The sequence below is a fragment of the Pyrgilauda ruficollis genome, unplaced genomic scaffold, assembly GCF_017590135.1.
Source record: "Pyrgilauda ruficollis isolate IOZ18807 unplaced genomic scaffold, ASM1759013v1 scaffold21, whole genome shotgun sequence".
Classification (NCBI taxonomy): Eukaryota; Metazoa; Chordata; class Aves; order Passeriformes; family Passeridae; genus Pyrgilauda; species Pyrgilauda ruficollis.
This window is the reverse complement of record NW_024520318.1, coordinates 7,989,362-8,008,402: the sequence shown is the minus strand read 5'-3', so window position 1 is coordinate 8,008,402 and position 19,041 is coordinate 7,989,362. Positions and strand designations below refer to the sequence as shown.

Sequence of the window (19,041 nt, the reverse complement as noted above, 5' to 3'; positions counted from 1 at the left end):
ACCCTTTGCTGCATGTTTTTTTCTTGGAGTGCTTGAGTGGAATAAAAGTTGCAATGTTTGCCAGTAAAGTGATTTTTTGCTATGTTTAAAGGATCAGATTCAAGATGGTGGAGGTGTGGGCTGTGCAGCCTGAAGCTGTGTTCTGTAGGGATGTGATCATTTTGCTAAGCCAATGTAGGCTACGAGGACTAATCCTTCTGTCTCTGCTTGCAGCTGATGAAGACTTTAGTATGGATGTGCTCACTTCCAAAAATTTGTTTGGATGTGTAAGTGCAACAAGGAACTACACAGTATGAGTATTACAGACCCCGGTGCTCTTTACCCAGTGTAAAAAATGGAATGAAAAATTACAGCCTCAGGTTTTCCAACTGCAGTGCAGTCCTTTTATTGCAAAAAAAACCCCAAAAAACCAGTACAAAAGTACACAGGCCCCTGCTCCGAGAGCCCCAGCCACCCCTGGAACAAAGGGCTGCTGGAGGAGTCAGATGTTCTGTGTGAGCTGCTGCATCACAAGGGCACAGAGACTCATCAGCTGCAGGAATTCATCAGCACCATCTGCCAGGCATTTGTCCACTTCCTGCAGAGGGAACAGAGAAGGGAAACCCTCTAAAAATGGCCATGCTCAAGGCAGCTGTGTCTTGGGGTACAGTGGAGAACAAGAAGGTTGCCAGCTGTTCTCTTAATCAGCACAGATTTCTCCAGCAGCCACATCACATCCCCCTCCAAATGGAACCATGAGCTCTCCCTCTAAAGGAGGCCACCACATGAAAGCTCCATACACAAAGGGGCGTGGCACTGGCCCTGCAAGCCAGGAGCATCACTGCAGGGCATCCACACCACCTGCCTGGCTGCAGTGATTTAGGTAAAACCTCCACCACAGCTGGCTTGCCTTCTTCATCAAAAATGGAGAAAGTTAATGAATCTTCTCTTTTTTTGGAAAGGCATATTTTATTCACCAGAACAAAAACTTCCATTTTGCAGCTCCTAAGTTTTTTTAAAGTGCTGACTTATTCTCATCTTAATTTTCCCTTCCACATTATATTAAAAAACCCCAAAACAACCAAACCCACAAACCTCTTGATGGAATCCACTAGAACAAGATAATATGGATAATAATTCACTTAACTAGATTTCACTTCCTTCTCATGAAATTTCTCAGGACAGAAGTTCACATTCTACCAAGAAACATTCAGAACAAAAACTCACCATGTACTTCTTGGGAGAGACTGTGCAAACAAAAATCAACCTGTAGAGATTAATGTGTTTTGGTTTTTTTTTACTCAAGCTAGACTTACTGCAAGTTTCTCAACCATGGCAGATTTCTGCTTGTCGCTGTAATCTTCGCTCTCCACAATGGTGTCATGCAGCTGGTTTACAAGCTGAGCAACAGCAAACCCCTCATTGATGAGATTCTGCACAGGGAGAGAGGAAAATTGAAGTAATTCAGCAGCAGAAACACCACAAACTGGAAAGATAATCTTGAAAAATTCTGTCTGAACTGAGAGACTGCACTGCAATTCAGCATGGAACTTGTGCATTGCAGAGGACAATTCAGTAGCCTGTGCGCAGCCCTGCCCTGCACCCAGCCCGACAGTGACAGGCTGCATGAGCAAGGCAGGCACAGAGCAGTAGTTCTGTCCAAACATTCTTCCAGCTCCTGACAATTTACATCTCAGAAATTAAATGAGATATTTAAAACATTTAACAACCTCCACTGAACCTGTCCAATCCCATTCTAAAATTAGGAGGGCTTGGAATCCAGCGTCAGATGGCAGTTTCACAGCCTTCACATTTTAAAGGGCCACCTACTCTAGGATTTTCTTCATGTGGTCCTTGCTAGTCTCAGGAATTGAGAGATCTTTAAGACCAAAGCTTTTTTAATAAAATAAAACCCACGACAACTAAAGACAGCTTAAAAAAAAAAAAGTAGTGTCCATTACAAAAATGTCAAGTATTGAGAACAATGGTCAATGAAGCTATTTAGGGGAGAGAAGTTTATGAAAATAGAAACAGCATTGGTGCAACCTTATTTTTCTGTTCAGCTGAACAGATCTACATCAGTTTAACCCAGGAGAAAGCCAGAGTCACATTGCTAGGGAAATTCATTTGCATCTTTGACAGCCCTTCCTCAGAAGGGAAAGACTGGGAGTCCTGACTGGTAGAAGACATTTCCCAAATGTGCACACAAACTGACTGAGGCCAAATGTTCCTCAGCTGTAGCCTGGGAACAAAGGATTCACAGGGCCTTGACTGAGAGAAATACCCAGGCTAAGCACTAAGAGAACTTTACCTTTGCCAGTTTTTCCAGTTTCTCAAAGGAACCACTCTGGCAGCCCAATAGCAGTTCATCAATTGTTTCTTTAGGGATGACCTGTAACAAGAAGTGACATTAATTTCAACTTTGTAAACTTAAAATTGGTGTTGATGCTTATAGTAACAAACTGTTCATGGCAGAGGGCATTTCAGGATTTCATTCCTCTACACACCCATCCACTTCTAGCAAGTATGTGTGACAGACTAAATAAATTTTAAAAGTGAAAACTAGGCTGTGATATTTGTCCTTTACTAGTAATATTAAAACAAAAACCATATCACGACAGCAGACTGTCAAAGTCACCTTCCTAAATCCAACTGCTTATTCAGGACACTGACTAAGAGGAGAACATTCTTCAACAGTTAGATCAGCCAATGGTTTCTGTACCATTCTACATCTAAACAACACAGCAAATGGGTTTTATTTCCAGTGACAAACCAACAGAATCCAAAAAATGCCCAATGCAACAAGATCAGACAATAAATCAGAAGGAAAAAAGTTGACAGATGTCATTATGTCACTCTGTGCAGAGAAGAGCTGCCCCTTTCCCCCTTCACTCATTGTCATTCCTGTCAGTTGAGTGCCTGGACAGTTTGGTTTCAAAGCTTCTTTATGAAGCTTTTGTACTAAGATCACTCCAGGGTCATGCAAGTTGTGAATGACCAAGAACTTCATAAAAACCAAGTTTTTATGAAGATGTAAAGTTGGGTTCCCTTGCTTATACAAGAATTATTCATTCAACAATGGAATGTCATGCTTCTCTTTCTTATTGTTACAGTCAATTTCTGCCAGGTTTCAGATGTCTGATATCTATTCAGATACCTGCTGGTTTACAGATACACAAAACTGAACAGTGACTTCACTGTGAAAATTGTTTAAAATTGTTCTGTAAACTCTGCACAGCAGCAATTGCCTCTGGTTTCATCAAAGTCAAAACCTCCCAACCCCCTACAATGAGCTACAGTGGCAGCACCTTCATGGGAAGTGTGTCCATCATTAAAGCCCATCTATTTTTCAGCTCCTCAAGTCCTAATCTCCCTCTTCCTTCGTCAGGGGTGTTGTGTTGCTATAGGAACACCTTCACACAAGTTTTATTGAACACATTTTCTCTCAGGTTTCTCCTGTGCCTCTCAGTATTACCCATGTCATTCTAGAACAAACCAGTGCTGTTTCATTAAACAGCAGGATCCACGCAGATCCTTGTCACTGTCACTGTGAACATTAAGCTGAAAATGAGCTGCTACTGAAAGTCATTTCCCTGTGCTTCCAAACCAATACTGCAATTATCTGTACTTATAAACACACATACAGAAAAGCACCAAAAAAAGTTCTAATCTACTCTCTCACAAAAAAAAAACACCCCACAGTTTGCACTTATGGGCAGATTATTTCAACTTCAGTTTGAATTATAAGACTGTTTTACAGTTTTCCATGGTTTACAGAAGAAGTTATTAGAAACCTGCTATGTTATAAGTGTACAGAATCAGGCAGTCTTTAAAATTCTGGTAGATAGTGCATCATTACTATGCTGCAATACTAGTGAGTATACAACTATTTTTTAACCAAACTTTGAGCAATGGCAGATAGAGGTAGGAAAAATGCTTTTCAGAGTAATTCCAGGAGAAACTGTAAGGCACAGCTTACCCCAGCAATTTCAGTGATTATCTTCTCTGTGATCTCCTTCCCACCCATTAGGCGAGTGGCACTTTGAAGAAAAGTAATTGCTTTTCTTAAATCCCCTTCTGACACTTTCACCAGGTATGATACTGCCTGAAAAATAATGTCAGAAAATGCTAAGTTAAATGTTCACTGCTCATTAAAATCTAATACACTTTTTCAGCAGTTACTTTAAAACACCAAGTAGTGCATAAAGCAGATTGTCAGAGCCAAGCACAACACAGAAGTTACAAAACAACTTCTCTATTAACACAAATGTGTGCTGGCAGTTTGAGAAAGAAGCATGGTTCTCTGCCAGTACACTCAGCAGAGAACAAAAAGCCCTACAGTTTGGCTTCAGTTTTCTCTGGTGGATATTTCTCTGGTTTTAGGATGACTTAAAATTCATCCCATCTATAGAAGGAGAATAAATGAGTTTATATATTTTATTTCATACAATTGAGCAGCCTGGAAAAGTATGCTGACTTGGCCTCTTTCGCTGCCGTGCAATTATGCACTGGATGAAGCAGTAAAATTACATGGCAACCAAAAAGTTACCTCATTACTGATTTTCACATGTTCCTTCTCAGAAACATCCAACAGCCTCTGCTGTTGGACACTGTCAGACAAAGGCTTGAAGCGGAATTTGGAGCATCGAGATGTTAAAGGTTCAATTATTCTGAAAGAAAGGAAGGAAAGGGTAAATAAATGCATTGGTCAAGTTCTCACAGAGAAAGCTTACAAAGGCAGAAAACCTTATGGTTTAAATAACCCTAAAACTGCAACATTATAAAAATTAAAAGTGAAATCTAAATATTGTTTCAGGCTTGCATGCATATAGTGACCTCTCTATTAACTGAAAACTAGAAAAATTAGACATCCACTTTTAAGCAGGGAAAGAATAAAAAAGAGACTACAGACCAGAGAGCAAATCCAAATAAGCAACAAATTCCAGGTATACCTGCTGATGTAGTTACAAATAAGACAGAAACGTGTTGTTTTAGATTCTTTTTCCATTGTGCGTCTTAAGGCTGCCTGGGCTGCTGAAGTCATAGAGTCTGCTTCATCCAGGATCACAATTTTAAAAGGAGGACACATTTTACCACTGAAAATTAGAAATCTGTTATTCAGCAGACATGAAATGTACAGACAAAGGGGGAAAAAATGAAAAACATACACAGAAAAATCACCGCAAATATCAAGTAATATTTTACTTAAGCATGTATCTTTGAAAAATAGAACAGATTCAGAGGTTCAATATTTTTTAAATTATTTTTAGATAAAAGACTAATATTTGTAATAAAGGCAGGGACTGAGTTCCCATAAAAAGATCAACACTTGAATACTGCCGAAGTCCTCTAAAACACATACTCTTACTGTAAGATACTTCTTTTAACACCTTATGTAGCTCTTCTTTTAACAGGCTTCCTAATTCCCTAAACTCCCAAGAATACTCAACAGACTGATTCCAGTACACAATACTGTACTGGAATCAGTCAGGCTGTCTTGGCATGCAGTTTCTTCCTGCTGCTTTCCACAGTCCATACACATGGCCTGACCTGCACTGAGCTTCCCATCACCTCACACCAGAATCCTTTTCGAAACCAACCCCATGCTGTAGAAATTCCTGCAGATTAGAAGGACTAGGGAAGTAACTTCTGGCACAATTTACCTAAAGAAATTTTTCTGTGGTAGTCAGACAACATCTGCAAAGGCAACAAGATGTGCCCAAACCCAGAAGTCTTGGCCTTGTGGAGTTTTTGCTGTCTGCCTCCAATGCTAACAGCAACAGTAAAAATCCTCCTGGGTATTTAAACTCCCAATGTGAAATTCCACTAAGTAAAAGCTCAGCCAAAGCACTGTGTGTTGCCAATTTCTGGGCAGTGCTGACCCATCATTTATATTAGAAACAAAAACAACCACATGCTTTGTCCTAAGCAGGAGGGGTTTGATCCAGCACTTACTCTGAACGGCTTCCAGACGCCGTTAGCTGAGCAAAAGCCTTCACTTTTTCCCGAATCACTTGTATCCCACGCTCATCAGAAGCATTTAACTCAAGGACTCTCTGCCGGAATAAATCAGGCCTGCAAAATTTTTATTGTAACATGTTAGCTGCTAACCCTTGTAATGATGTGTTATAAAATGTAACAACAACCCTTCTGGCTGTTTTGAATGGCAGGGTTTATTTTTATCAGCATTACTAAATAACATTGTTAAAAGATACTTAAGTTGAGATCATAAAGCGTTAAGTATGAATTTCCATTAGATATTTTTAGAATCTCCTCCCGGGCTACTGAAAACAATGAAGTATAAAATTTTATCAGTTAACCAGGAAAAAAGAAAAAAGTAGGAAGTTGGCTTCATATGTTCAGAGCACTATGTTATATGCCTTTTTCTTGCAGCCCGTGAGCAATGTGAAATAGCAATTAAAATGCCACAATACACTCATTAGAAGTACTAGCAGAATGAAATATCCAGAAAGTAGAAGGCATGCAGTATTCACCTGCAGTACTATATTCCATTTAAAGAAACAAACCAACAATTAATACACTGGATTTTAAATCCTGGGAATTAAAATGGACTCACAATGTGGAGTTGTCTTTCTCCTACTAAAGCAGAAGTGGTTCTCTCCGAAAAAACAGTGAGTCAAAGATTAAAAATGACAAATGGAATGGGGGAGGTATTAAATTCAGCATTACATTTGATCAAAACATCAAACCACCTTCTCATCCATCTTTTGCTTATAGATCACTGAATTTGCTATTCAAAAACTCTCAAGTGTTACAACTGAGTTAATTAATGTATACAAGCTGAATTTTAGTCTGAGTCCCAACACTACTTTCCAGACACAATTCAATGGTGCATAACAGAGAGATTAAAAGCCAGACATTTTAGGAAGCACTTTGAGATCTATGTGTAGCTAACAACTTACTAAATAAACCATAAAAATTCCTTTACAGAGTTCAGTAAATCATATGCAAACCATATTTCTTCCATAGTCTTTGCTAGGGGGTTACATGGCTGCCAGTCTGGAGTCCGTACTTAATAGGAATTGGTGACTTGTGATGTGACAAATGAGAAAGAAATCTTATGTTAGAGTTGAATTAGAATATGAAGATATTACTGAAAAAGTGCTGGGAACTACCTAAGAGCAGGCTATGACCAGAGGCACTTCATCACATGATTAGGAGACATGTGACAGTTGATTACTTGATTCCAGCTTACCCAAACAGTTCTCTAGCAGCTGCTAAAATAGTGGAAGTCTTTCCAGTTCCAGGCGGGCCATAGAACAACAGATTGGGAAGCTGAAACAGCAACACATCATTTGTAAGAAAAGGAAATAAAAAAAAAATCCACTAACAGGAAAACCTACTGATAATCTGAGCACCTAACAGAACAGAAACTATTCCTCACAGTAAATAATGGCAAGCCTTTCTCTTCTGGTCTTTAAAGGAGGACAAACAATTGCCATTTATAGCACAACATGAACAAGTGTTATTTGGTGGCACCATCCCATGTTTTATCCAAACTGATATTCCAATCCATATTTATTTTCATATACACACTCCAGGGCATGTCTGAGATCACTACAGCCTACAGAGCCTACTGTTCTGATTGCAGCGACACCCAAATCTATCCAAGAATGGCCCTAAACAGCCTGGGTAATAGCAGGAGTGCAGATGAAAGCATCCTTTGCTTTCCCAGCTCCCCAGCCTGCCTTGTCCAGGCTGAGGGCTCTGTGCTGCCACCAGCTGCACTGCAGCGAGGGCAGGGCTGCCACAGCCCCACAGCGACCACGGGGACAGTGCCACCAACTCCCTGCACTGCACAGCCCTGGCAAACTCCTGCACCCATCCAAGGAGTTTTCAAAGGAGAGCACTGGCATTTCACAAATAAATTAGGTTAATTGATCTTTAAAAAAATTTAATTAACGACCTCAGCATGAAAAATACAATTGCATTAAGGAGATATGCTGACACAGGAAGATCAGAGCAGCACAGCAAAGACTGCAGCAATAATTTTGGGATGACATTTAGCAGCACAAAGCAAAAATATCTCTCAATTTGAGAACATGACAAAGTATCTGCTAAATATCAGAAATTCATTAGGTGGAATGAAACATCAGCTGGTTTTGTTTTGTCTGTCAGAGGAGCAGTATAAGCCTGTGTAACATGGTGGTCTGAATTGTGCACTTTTAATGCAGATGTAAATTATTAATACTAACAGGTAATGAGCTGCACACAGTTCAAGTCATCCTTAGACAAGGATAATGAACCCAAACTGGGAGAAGTGATTAAAGAAGTGAAAAGCCTATCTTATGAGAAGTGACTTTTTGAAGAGTTTGATTTAGAAGAGTTTGATTTAGTTAGCTCAGCAAAACAAAAGCTGAGAGGGAGTATGACTGATCTTCATAAATACACCTGAGCAACACAAAGAACAAAGCTGGCATAAACAAAATTTGTATAAGCCATGACTGAATTTTGGCTAAAATCAAGAAGCTTTCCAGCTGACATAGGAGTGATAGTTTTCTATATTACTACTTCAAGCAATCACTTTTATAAACTATCACTTTAAAACTGCTGTTTTTGACAATAGGGGATGTTCCACTTCTACATTCTTAAAACAAGAATCCAAAAGTTCCCTCCAACCAATAGCAAAAAGACAAACCTCTCAGTTTGACTTGATTTCTAGCCCTTAATAAGCATTCTATTTTTAAAGAGTCAACTAAAATTAGATTAGAGAATTCTATGCTGAATATAGCATGTAATGCAGACAGAATGGGAACAGGAAAACCAAAACCATTCAAAGAGCAGAGAAAAATGCAGGAATACACAACCCATAATCAGAAAATGAAACAGAGACAATCAGTTTGGTAACAAATGTTCTATTTTAACAACTAAGACAAGACACAGTGCACAGACTCAACTGTGTATGTACCCAAAAGTAGAGATAGAAGAATTTCAATTTTCAATCAATTTCTAGGAAATAAATGAATTTCAAGTTTTGCCTGCTCTTTCTGCCAATCAATTGTTGCTCGTTTCTCTAATTACTAATAAGCAAACAGCACCCCCTACTAACAAACACCTTTTCAAGTTTAGATACCACAATAATATTATCCCCCTCTTTTGTGACAGCCAGAGGGATGAAAAGTGTACTGAATGACAGCTGAAAATTCACCAATCTCTGTGCTAGGCTGGCACATTGAAAGGGTAGATGTTTGTGAGGAGATTCATAATTTCATGCCTCTGTGCTAATTCACACACTACTGTCCTCGAAAAAGACATAAGCAAGTAAAAGGTTTTAATTAGAATGTTTCCTAATTCCATTACACCACAACTTTATCACTGTTTCTGTTTCAACCTCATTTATGCTGGTTTCTCACTGAAGTATTTACACCACTTTTCACCAAGCACAACCTAATCCTTTATTTAACTGTGGCAGTATTTTAAAATAAACTGCAACCTGATCTGGTTATCCGTTTTTCCATGCTTGCCAGGACCAAGCAGGATACCTGCAGGCATCACTCTGCTCCTGGGAAAGCTACCTCATATAGTGCAAATCTCAGATGCTTTTCCAGAAGTTTCAGTACAAGTGAAGATGTAAATTGCAATGATAATCCTACACTCTCTTTTCATTTATTAGGGTATCATGAAGCAAATGAAAACTAAAGAATACCATGACCGATTTCAGTTTCTTTGCCAAAAACAACAAATCAACACTCCTTGCAGACAGAAATCAATTTCTCCAGTTCAAACTCCCTTGGACTCTGCTGTCCCCAGTTTATAACAGGATGATGTGTGCTCTTACAGATGGAGGTATATTGGCTACAGGGAGTTACAAGTCCTGTATTAGTTATAGGGAGTTACAAGTCCTGCTCCATTTAGCAGCTCCCAAATCAAGGCCCACAAACGCAGGCCAATCAACAGAGGACTGATTTTCCATTTCCAACACTGTGGTTTAAATAAAGCACATTACCCAGACCTACAGCATTGTCACAGCTGTTTCTTTGATCTCATTAGATCACCAAACTCAGTAAGAACCTCTGCACTAATGTGTACTTACTGGAGTAATTACTAGCCACCTCAGAGTTCAATTACACTTTTGCTTGTTTGACAGAATGAGTCCTTTCAAGAAACTAATAAAAATGCCTAAATTAGAAAAAAAAAATTTAGAGTACTTGCATGATTTTGTTCTCAAATGCCTTGCTGAGTTTGGGTAGCTATGGCGAAATACAGAGCCTCTAACCATAAGGAGGAATTATAATTTGCCTTTCCAGCTCAGGAGGCCAAAAGTCAACACAAGTGCACTAGGCTCAGAATCCAAGAAACACTGCTGATCCACAAGCTGTAGGGTTTTAAATAACTGTTGCTCAAAATAGAACTTCCCAACCCATCACCTAAGCAATGTTACACAACTGATATGTCCAGACAGAATAGGTGGCAGCAGCTCATTTCTCCTTTGCTGTTAACAGTTCCTTCCTAATTACCTCAACTCTATAAATACTGTGATCCAGCAGCATTGCTGCTGAAACACAGATTTCTGGGGTACAACATTACCAGACAAGGTCATGTTACAAGAGCATTCTCAAAGCAAACTGAAGGGAGAAAGGAGCTAAAGAAAGAAGCACAAATCTTTTGCAGTTGTGTTGTACCTGATTAATTTTGGCTTCATACGCTCAGACAAATAAGGTAAGTCTGTTTTGCAAGCTTTGATTAAATTATTATTTTCAGAGACAGACAGACTCTTATCACTGCAGAGCAAAGCAAAACTGCAGCCCATGAAAACAGACAGCTCTTGAAGCACAAGTGGGATTGTCCTGGGTGAGGAGGGAAAAAAGTCTCAGTATGTACAAAAGAAGGAATTGTTCAGATTTGGAAAAAAGCAGAGCCATCTCTTGGCTAGGTACTTTATTTCTCCCTTCAGCCCCTTCACGTCCACATCAGCTGCTTTGGAAGAAATAACCATCAAACATACCAAATATTTACTACATTTTTACCCAAAAGCACATGCAAGTAAACAAATGCAACTACAAATGCCCTGCTCATCTACTCTCTTAGGACACACAGGCCAACCCTGCAACTGTCATATTTACCTTTTTTAAGCCAGAGACTCACTTGGAAACTTTAACCTAAAAAGTTTGGGTATCATTATCCAAGCAGTAGATCTGGCCAGCACTTATAAATTAAATTTCTCTCATCAACCAAAATTTTTAGTGTTCAGCAGTTTCACAGAAGCACTGACAGATCACTAGAAATGTTTAAGAGTGACTGGCAATTCAGACTTGTCTGTGAAAGAAAAACTTTCTCCTCTTGTCTTAAACATGAATGTTACAAGTGCTAGTGGAGTAGCAGAGTGGAGACAACAAAAGCTTTTCCAGGTTTGAAACTATTCACAAGAAGTTTACTATTTGAGCTAGTCTAGAAAAATTCCAAACTGCATCATGGAACTTACAATTCTACAGTGTTCAGAGGATTAGGAATACAAGAAGCTTTACACATGTACCACAACAGGATATCACACAGGATATGTCATGGGGAAGTCACTTAGCCTGTTCATGAAGTACTAGTGTAAAAACAATCATTGCTCAGTGGGAAAAGAGAAATTTTTGTTACCACGGACTCAAGTGTCTCTCTAAAAATGCTGATTAGGTAGATGTTGTCATTACACTCACATCAGCACCTTCCAGGGACTTCTTCAGCACAGCTACAACTTCATCCTGGAATGCAACTTCATCCACATTTTTGGGACGACTAAATAAAAAGACATTAAATAAAATTTATTAGCTAACAAAGTTTCAGAGAGAAGCTGAAATTGAGGAAAAAAAAACCCAAACATTTTCCCTTCTGATTACATCAGGCACTGAAGAATTACAGTGAATTTTGTAGCTGAAATCAAAATCACAACAGGAAGTCTAATGCCTCTGGTCTCTACTAGTGGTCTAATTCCTCAGGAAGCTGTTTGCCTTTTTCTGTTGTAAACACCTGTCTGAGATGGGTTTAAAAGCAGAACTGCAATATTTTACCACTCTGTGATAAAGGCTTCTCAAAAAACCAAAGCATTAAATGCATCCATGCACCAAAACACAGCGATGAAACAGCACCGCTTGACATGGCCAAGATTCCCGCTCGGTACCAGCCACAAAGGGCACCTACAGCCCCTCCCAGTCCTGGAGTTCCCCCTTAACAGGGAAAGTTAAGCTCTTCTCCCTGCTGGGGACACCCACACCTGCGACCCCCTTTTGCTACGCACCAAGTACCTCTCTACACCCTCCAGAGCCAACCTCTGCCCTCACGGCCAGCGCCCCACTGCCCCAGAGCATCCCTTACTATTTCTCCACCCAGGGGATGGGCTTGGTCCTCTTGCCCTCCCCGCTGCTCCCAGCCGCGTTCTTTTCCTTGGCAGCGACGGGCTTGGTGCTGATAGAGGCCGGGCCCTTGAGGAAGGCCTGCATGGCCGTACCGGGCCGTACCGGGCCGGGCCCCTCACGGTCCCGTCAGCCACAGACCCCTCAGGCCCCGCCGGCCTTTCCCGCCAACCCGCCCGCGCACGGAGGTGGAGCCGCTTCCGCCCGCCGAGAGCCAATCACAGAGTGCGGCGCCGCCGCCGTAGAGGGGTGCGGGCGCTGACGTCACGCTGCGCGCGCTCCTGTAGCTGAAGGGGCGGGGGTGAGGGGGGCAGCGCGCGCCGCGGGCGCGAAGCGGGCGGCTCCTGAGGGCGGCTCCTGAGGGCGGCCTCACAAACGCCCCTCCCGCGGGCGTGAAAAGAAGAACAAAAAGACCCGCCCTAAAAGAAGCGCTGCACAAGAGTAAGCGGATGAGGGGTGTCTCTGTGCACTGGGACCTGCTGCGGTCCTGAGACAGGGCCTGCTCCCTTCTCCTGACGGCTCTGGAAGCGCCCCTGACTGAAGTGAAACCCAGGAGAGCCCGGGGCTGGCCAGGGCCAGTCCTGGGACAGACATTTCCTTCATGGCCTTTATGGGCGTCGCTGCTCAAACCTGCTCCGGCCCTCGCTGCTGCCGGGCCAACAGCTCCCCCAGGTGTGCAGGCTCAGGGTTATTGGTGATGGAGTCAAGCGAAAGTCAGTCCTTTGTGTTTTCCCATTATTTCTAATGACATCCATCACAGCTAAGCCAGGGAAAAAGTAAATTCAGGAGTGTGATTGATGCGACAGATCCCTTTAAATGACGAGAAAACATCCTGGTAGATGTGGCAGTCGTGATGAACGCCCACATTTCCATGTGGTGGGTGGCTGTAGCTCATCCTTCCAATTACACACCAGCTTTGTGGTAAAAAAATGGAAGTATTTCTGCTACCAGCAGAATTGCATTGTGTGGCTGCAGATGTTCTGCTTTACTATTTTCTCTTGGCTACTCCTGGGCACAAGACACGGGCAGAGTGGCCTGGGAAGCTGCAGTAGTGATCCCCCAGAACAGACCCTGTGGAAGTGAAAAGAAATGGTCTCTATGGCAACAGAAGAACAGCCTTTCGAAAAAGAGATATAGGAAAAAATGTAGGCTGAAAATACATAAATCTGTCAGTGAGTCAAACCGGTAATTCTTGTCTGGGCAATTTTAAATAAGTTGTTTCCTTTCATCTGGCATTCTTCTATTGAAGAATGAAATCCAGATTGTAGTCTTAGCAAGAAATGCCCACACATATAATTACTGAAGTTGTTTTGTTCTAGATGAAAATGCAATCGGTTTTTTTTTTTTCCCTACTGTGATTATATTTGGTACTTCCAATTCATGGTAGCAAATGATTTCTGAAATCAGTTTCTTTCTGCAACTGTATAAAGCTTTGCTGTCTTTTTGAAGCTTTGTTCTATTTATTGGTCTCTATTCAATCCACTCTCCTAAATGGGGCCACCTCAAATGTACCTTGCATTTCTCATTTTGTCAGCTCTGGATGAGCCTGAGATTCAATTCAGCAGTGGAATTTACCTTCTGCGACATTAACTGAACTTCATAACACAACTTTTAGTTTCATTACCATAAGAAAAGTTTAAAATTCCAGAAAGGAATAATGAAGCCCAAGCTTATCTCTCTTTCTCCCTGTTTGTTTGTTATTGTTTTTTTTCTCTCTCCTTCATATATATAAGGACTGAAAATTATGCTTCCTCTATTCTGTTGAATTGCATTCACTCACCATCTTAAGGTCCAACAGATCAAACTCCATTACCATGTGCTCTCATTTGCTTCTGTGTGGCATTTTCCATGGAAAGATTGTTTTTTACACCAGCCTAGTCAGTGCTCTTTGAGCTGGCCTAAATGGAGACCCTTCCCAGTTGCTGTGGCTTAACCTCAAGCAGTAACTAAATCCATGCAGTCCTCACATACTTCTCCTGTCCATCTGATGGGATGGGGAGGAGAATCAAAAAAAAAAAAAAAAAAGTAAAACATGTGGGTTGATATAAGAACAGTTTAATAACTGAAACAAAGTAAAATATAATACTGAAGATAACAAGAAAAATAGCAGTAATAATTGCAATGTAAAGGAAAGAATGAGAAATAAAACACCCAGATAAATGATTCACACAAAGCTGGCCGGTGCCCAGCCCATCCCTGAGCAGTGATCAGCCCCTCCTGGCCAACTCCCCCTGTTTATACACAGCAAAACATTCTGTGGCATGGAATATCCCTTTGGCCAGTTCAGGTCAGCTGTCCCAGCCATGCTCCCTCCCAGATTTTTGTGCCCTCCCTCATTAGCAGAACATGGGACAATGTAAAGTCATTGACTTTGGGTAAGCACTGCTTGGCTACAACACATCATCAGTTTCCTATCAGCATTATTCTCACACTGAATCCAAAACAACCATTGTACCAGCTTCTAAGAAGAAAACCAAATCTATCCCAGTTGAAATCAGGACACCAGTCTTATGTGAGCCATATGAAGGTTCAAGAGCTCATCTGACAGAAAACCAATGTGTCAGGGGCTAGTGACAATAGCAGGGCAGGAGAATTGATTAGGGGGAGGACATTTGTCTTTATAAGTTACTCTGCCTGCTGCCCTGGAGACCTCCCCATGCCTCCATCAATCTAGACCTCCAGTCAGCTGACATGAAAGCTTCCTAGGAGATCAGCTCAGGGATTTTTATGATGCTGAAAGTGGACAAGTGGCTTCCTCAAAATAAACTACATAGAGTTCATAAAAGTAAGCTGGGCCTAAAAATTACAGAATCACTTCTGTTCAACAGCTTTGTCTGAAATCCAGGCTTTGTTTTAAAAGAGGAAAGAGTTGAAATAAATGAATGCAATAAAAATAGGCATATGGATTTTTATAAAAATTTAACAGCAAACATTTATCTCCTAACTCTTAGCATTGGAAGACATCCACCAGAATTATGTAAGCAACACAGAGCAGACTGGCACTGGAGGTTTTCACTGTCCAAGCTGCATAAACAAGAGAAGGTTCAAAGCAACGTGGCAAAAAGGTATCAATGGGCTTCTTTTTTCCCGCCCCTTAGGTATAACAACTAGGACAGCATTTGTCTCAGCTCAGGTAACTGTGGGATATGATCACTGCATAAAAAGTCATGGCTAAGGTGGATACTGCAAATAGGAAAGTTATCAATTCCTTCTCAAGATGTAGGAATCAGAGTCCTGAAACTGAACTATCAAGCTTCAGATTTAAAACCAAAAGAAGTAGCTTTTTTCACACAATGCACATTTAAATTGCAAGTCTTATTACTATCAAGCTTTATGGCCATTAAAATTATAAGTAGATTAAAAAATATCTAGACAGATTCCTGAAGAAATAGAGTATTAAATATTATCAGTCATATGCAGACTTAAGTTCAGAAAGTCCCTGAACCAGAGATCACTGAAATCTGACAGGGAAATACTGGAGAGGGATAATCTCATTAAGTGGCCTGTTTCATGCACTCTTTCCTGAGGGTATATTAATGGTCCTGCTCACAGATGGGCCACTGCCCCAGCCTGTGTCACTGCAGTTGTTCTGGAGCACAGAAAGTGAATGATTGATGTAAATGATGTTGACAAAAAGGTTTATGATTGAGAAGGAAGACAGGGAGAGGAGCAGAGAATTTTGCTAAAACTAGTGTTGTGTTTTCAGTGGCCTCTTTTTGTTCAGAATAGATTTTACAAGGAGACATGCTCCTTTTCAAGTAGCTGAAACAGCATCTGAGGCAAAGCAGGTCAGGCTTTGCAGAGCTTAGGTGAGAGGCTAAGTGTGAGGGTAAAGCCTCAGGCATTGCCAGGAGAGCTGTGTGTGGAGAAAAGTGTTCCTGCAAGTTTTGGCAGAGAAGCCCAGATTTGTCACAGGAGCTGACCAAGAGGTCAGTGGAAAGCCGAGAACAGCAAAGAAGCACCAGCACTGTGACTTTCTTAAGAGCCAAGCAAAAGTACTGTTGGCTGAAGTGTTCCAAAGAGAATAAAAGTAAGAACACTTAAAATATGGAGTGCTATTTTCCTTTACTATGTGACTGGTGTTCCAGAAAGGAAGCAGCACTCTGGGTGCCTTCTTTTTGTGTGAATCAAAGAAGTATCTGACTCACTTAACAGTTTCTTCTACTAACAGAAATGTGCTGTGGTTCTGAGGCACTGCCATAGCCAGTCAGAAGTGGTGACAGTGTAATTACCTTTCTCAGTTGTGCCAAAAGTGTTCTAGTTCTTCCCAGCAAGTAACAGAGCCACAGCTTTTGACAGGGACCTGCCAGTCTAGAGACAAAGGGAGAAGGGGTATGATATCAAAGTAGTACCAAAGTTTTCAAAGGAAGAAACTTGGTAAAGGCATTCTAAACTTCTCTGTTATTCCATCAGCCTGCCTATTTTTCTGCTATGGAAATGTCTTCAGATGCATTCTGTACACCAGCAGGTTGTAATCTTGTTCTGGAAGGAAATTTTCATGAAAAACTAAAAGATGGGTGAGTTTGTAAAGGTTATGTAGGACTGGGAAAATGGAAATAATCAAGACAGTGAGGAAGATAGGCTAGTTTCAGGGATGGATCTAATTTTGATTCTTAATGGCTCTTCAGGCTCAGTGGCTAAGTGTTTTTTAGTGACAGAAGGAAGATATATAGGTATATAAGATGAAAAAGGAGAAAAGATAATTTTTTCCCCCCTTTGAGAATTTCCCCTTATACTGGTCAGGCCATAGAGCCTTATACACTTTTTTGTTAGCAGTGTGCAATTTACTGCTTACTAAAATTGCTTACAATGCTTTGGCCTCAGATGTTTGATTCAGGATCTAATAAAGAGCTGGTGATTTGTCAGGCTGTCACTCTGTGGAAAAATCAAATTGGTTTGCCTGTTGGCCATCATCTTAGCAGTGGAACTATGGTGTTTTCACAGCTCCTGATTCTGTTTTCAGTGAGATCCCTGCCTGGAATGTAAATCATAATCCTCTGTACCTCTACCACATGTTTATCAGCTAGGGCTTTTATCCTTCCAAGGGGAAGTCAGTATTTGTTGTAAAAGTACTGGCTCAATTTCACAAAAAAAATTCCCAGCACTGGAAATTGTTACCATCCCAGTGATAGACTAAGTTACTTCAGCAACTTTCAACCATTCCTCAAGTGACAGATACAGGGCATTCATTTCTCTGTGTCTCCAAGAGATCCCTATAGTCTAGGCTTCTATTTTTTCCCTTTCTCAACTTGGGTTTGTGACTCACCCGTGCTTTTGCAATATTTTTGACTTCCATCCAGTGGCTCTTCCATTTGGGAATTTGTAATGGCAATATGCACAATGAACAGTAGCCTTTTTCTAATGCAGGCACCACTGAATCTTGGCAGTGTAAAGAAATCATCCTGTAACTGGTAAAACTAATGGAGTTTGCTATCCCATGGCTGTGTCCTGCTGCCCAAACCTTCCCACCAAAATTCCCCCTTTTTGTTTGTTATCACTCACATCATAAGGGAGTGACAGCACCATAACTTGGACTGAATCCCATTTAGCCTTGGACTGATCCCATGTAACCCACCCCGCAGTTTAAGCTGGGCAGGGAGCAGCTAGGATTAATTAGTGAGTCCCTACTGCATCCTTCCCCCTTTCAGACTTTGTCCACCTGGCTGAGTTTCAGTGAACCTGTGAGAATTCCTCTCTCCTGAACCAGATTGCAATTGACCGACAGGTTCAAAAGCTATTGAAGGTGTGTTGGAAAGCTAGAAAGCAGATTAACGTAGCAAGAACAAATAATAAGAGAAAAGGGATCTTAAAATAGCAAATATCCACAAGTCTGCAGTTACTGATGCTGAATAACAATGTTGGTATAAGAGCATATGGTATTAAAATAGCTGAGAATTAATCTAGCTAGAAATTAGACAAAGGCTCTTAGTTATCCTTGATGTTCTTGAACAGCCTTGCTGTAGGAGTAGTGAGAGCAAATCATCTCCTCTGCTTTTCAGTGTATTTACTTTATGAATGGGCTTATACAGTGTCTGTGCCTGCAGGAAAAAAAAAAAAATCTTTTAAGTGTCTGGAAACATGATGACTCTTTTAGTGCCATGTTCCCACCTGCCATCTGTGACCCTTCAAGAAAAAAATAAAGCATCCCAGACCTTTCAAATCCCTCAAAAAATTATAGCTAGATGTCAGTCTGTTTCACACATACATTTTTTCCCCCAATGATGCCATCTCTTCCCTGGTTGGGGGAATCCTTTTAACATTAGTCAAAGTCTTTGCATTTTGACCTTTACTGCCTAGATAGGCAGTAAAATTGGATCTCAAAAAAAAAGGGCTTCTGCTTTAATCCCACGAAATGTTGCCTGGTGGGTGGCTCTGAAGTCATTCTCCTCATGTTTTCAGACAGATTTGATGTTAAACTAACTGAACCAGAAGAATGCAAGGAACCTCTTGGCACAGTTGGTCAGTCATCCAAAAATGAGGACAACAGCACAGGTACTCAGACTGGCTTTTAGGTCAGCCAGCTGATTATAGGATTTTCTCTTCACAGAGGTAAACCTTTTTGCAACACCAGGACAGCGTCACTAACTGTGCTGGGAGATCTGACAAGGCCACAGGGGTACTGCCCCAGCTTTGGGCATACATATGGTCAGGTTCTTTGGCGTGCTTGGAAAGGTGGACTTAAGCAAAACTCTATGGATAGGTAGGG

At 41.0% G+C, this 19,041-nt stretch overlaps 1 protein-coding gene across 1 annotated transcript; it reads right to left on the bottom strand.

Annotated features, from left to right (window-relative positions):
* Positions 1–355: 355 nt before the first annotated feature.
* On the bottom strand, positions 356–12,528 carry RFC4 (replication factor C subunit 4). The gene is made up of 10 exons (XM_041467756.1): positions 12,298–12,528; positions 11,643–11,721; positions 7,196–7,275; positions 5,935–6,054; positions 4,932–5,075; positions 4,529–4,649; positions 3,959–4,084; positions 2,291–2,371; positions 1,296–1,412; positions 356–577 (listed from the first exon to the last, which is right to left on the bottom strand). Exons 1-10 carry the CDS (start codon positions 12,420–12,422, stop codon positions 482–484), a joined length of 1,089 nt encoding a protein of 362 aa, XP_041323690.1. The 5' UTR covers positions 12,423–12,528; the 3' UTR covers positions 356–481.
* Between the last annotated feature and the right edge of the window lie 6,513 nt (positions 12,529–19,041).

Coding starts and splice junctions, on each gene's coding strand:
- RFC4 (XM_041467756.1), bottom strand. CDS start 12,422: ATGCAGGCCTTCCTCAAGGGCCCGGCCTCTATCAGCACCAAGCCCGTC. Junction 4,085..4,528: donor ATGTGAAAATCAGTAATGAG/GTAACTTTTTGG, acceptor ATTATTTTTCAG/GCAGTATCATACCTGGTGAA. Junction 578..1,295: donor CCATGGTTGAGAAACTTGCA/GTAAGTCTAGCT, acceptor TTCCCTCTGCAG/GAAGTGGACAAATGCCTGGC.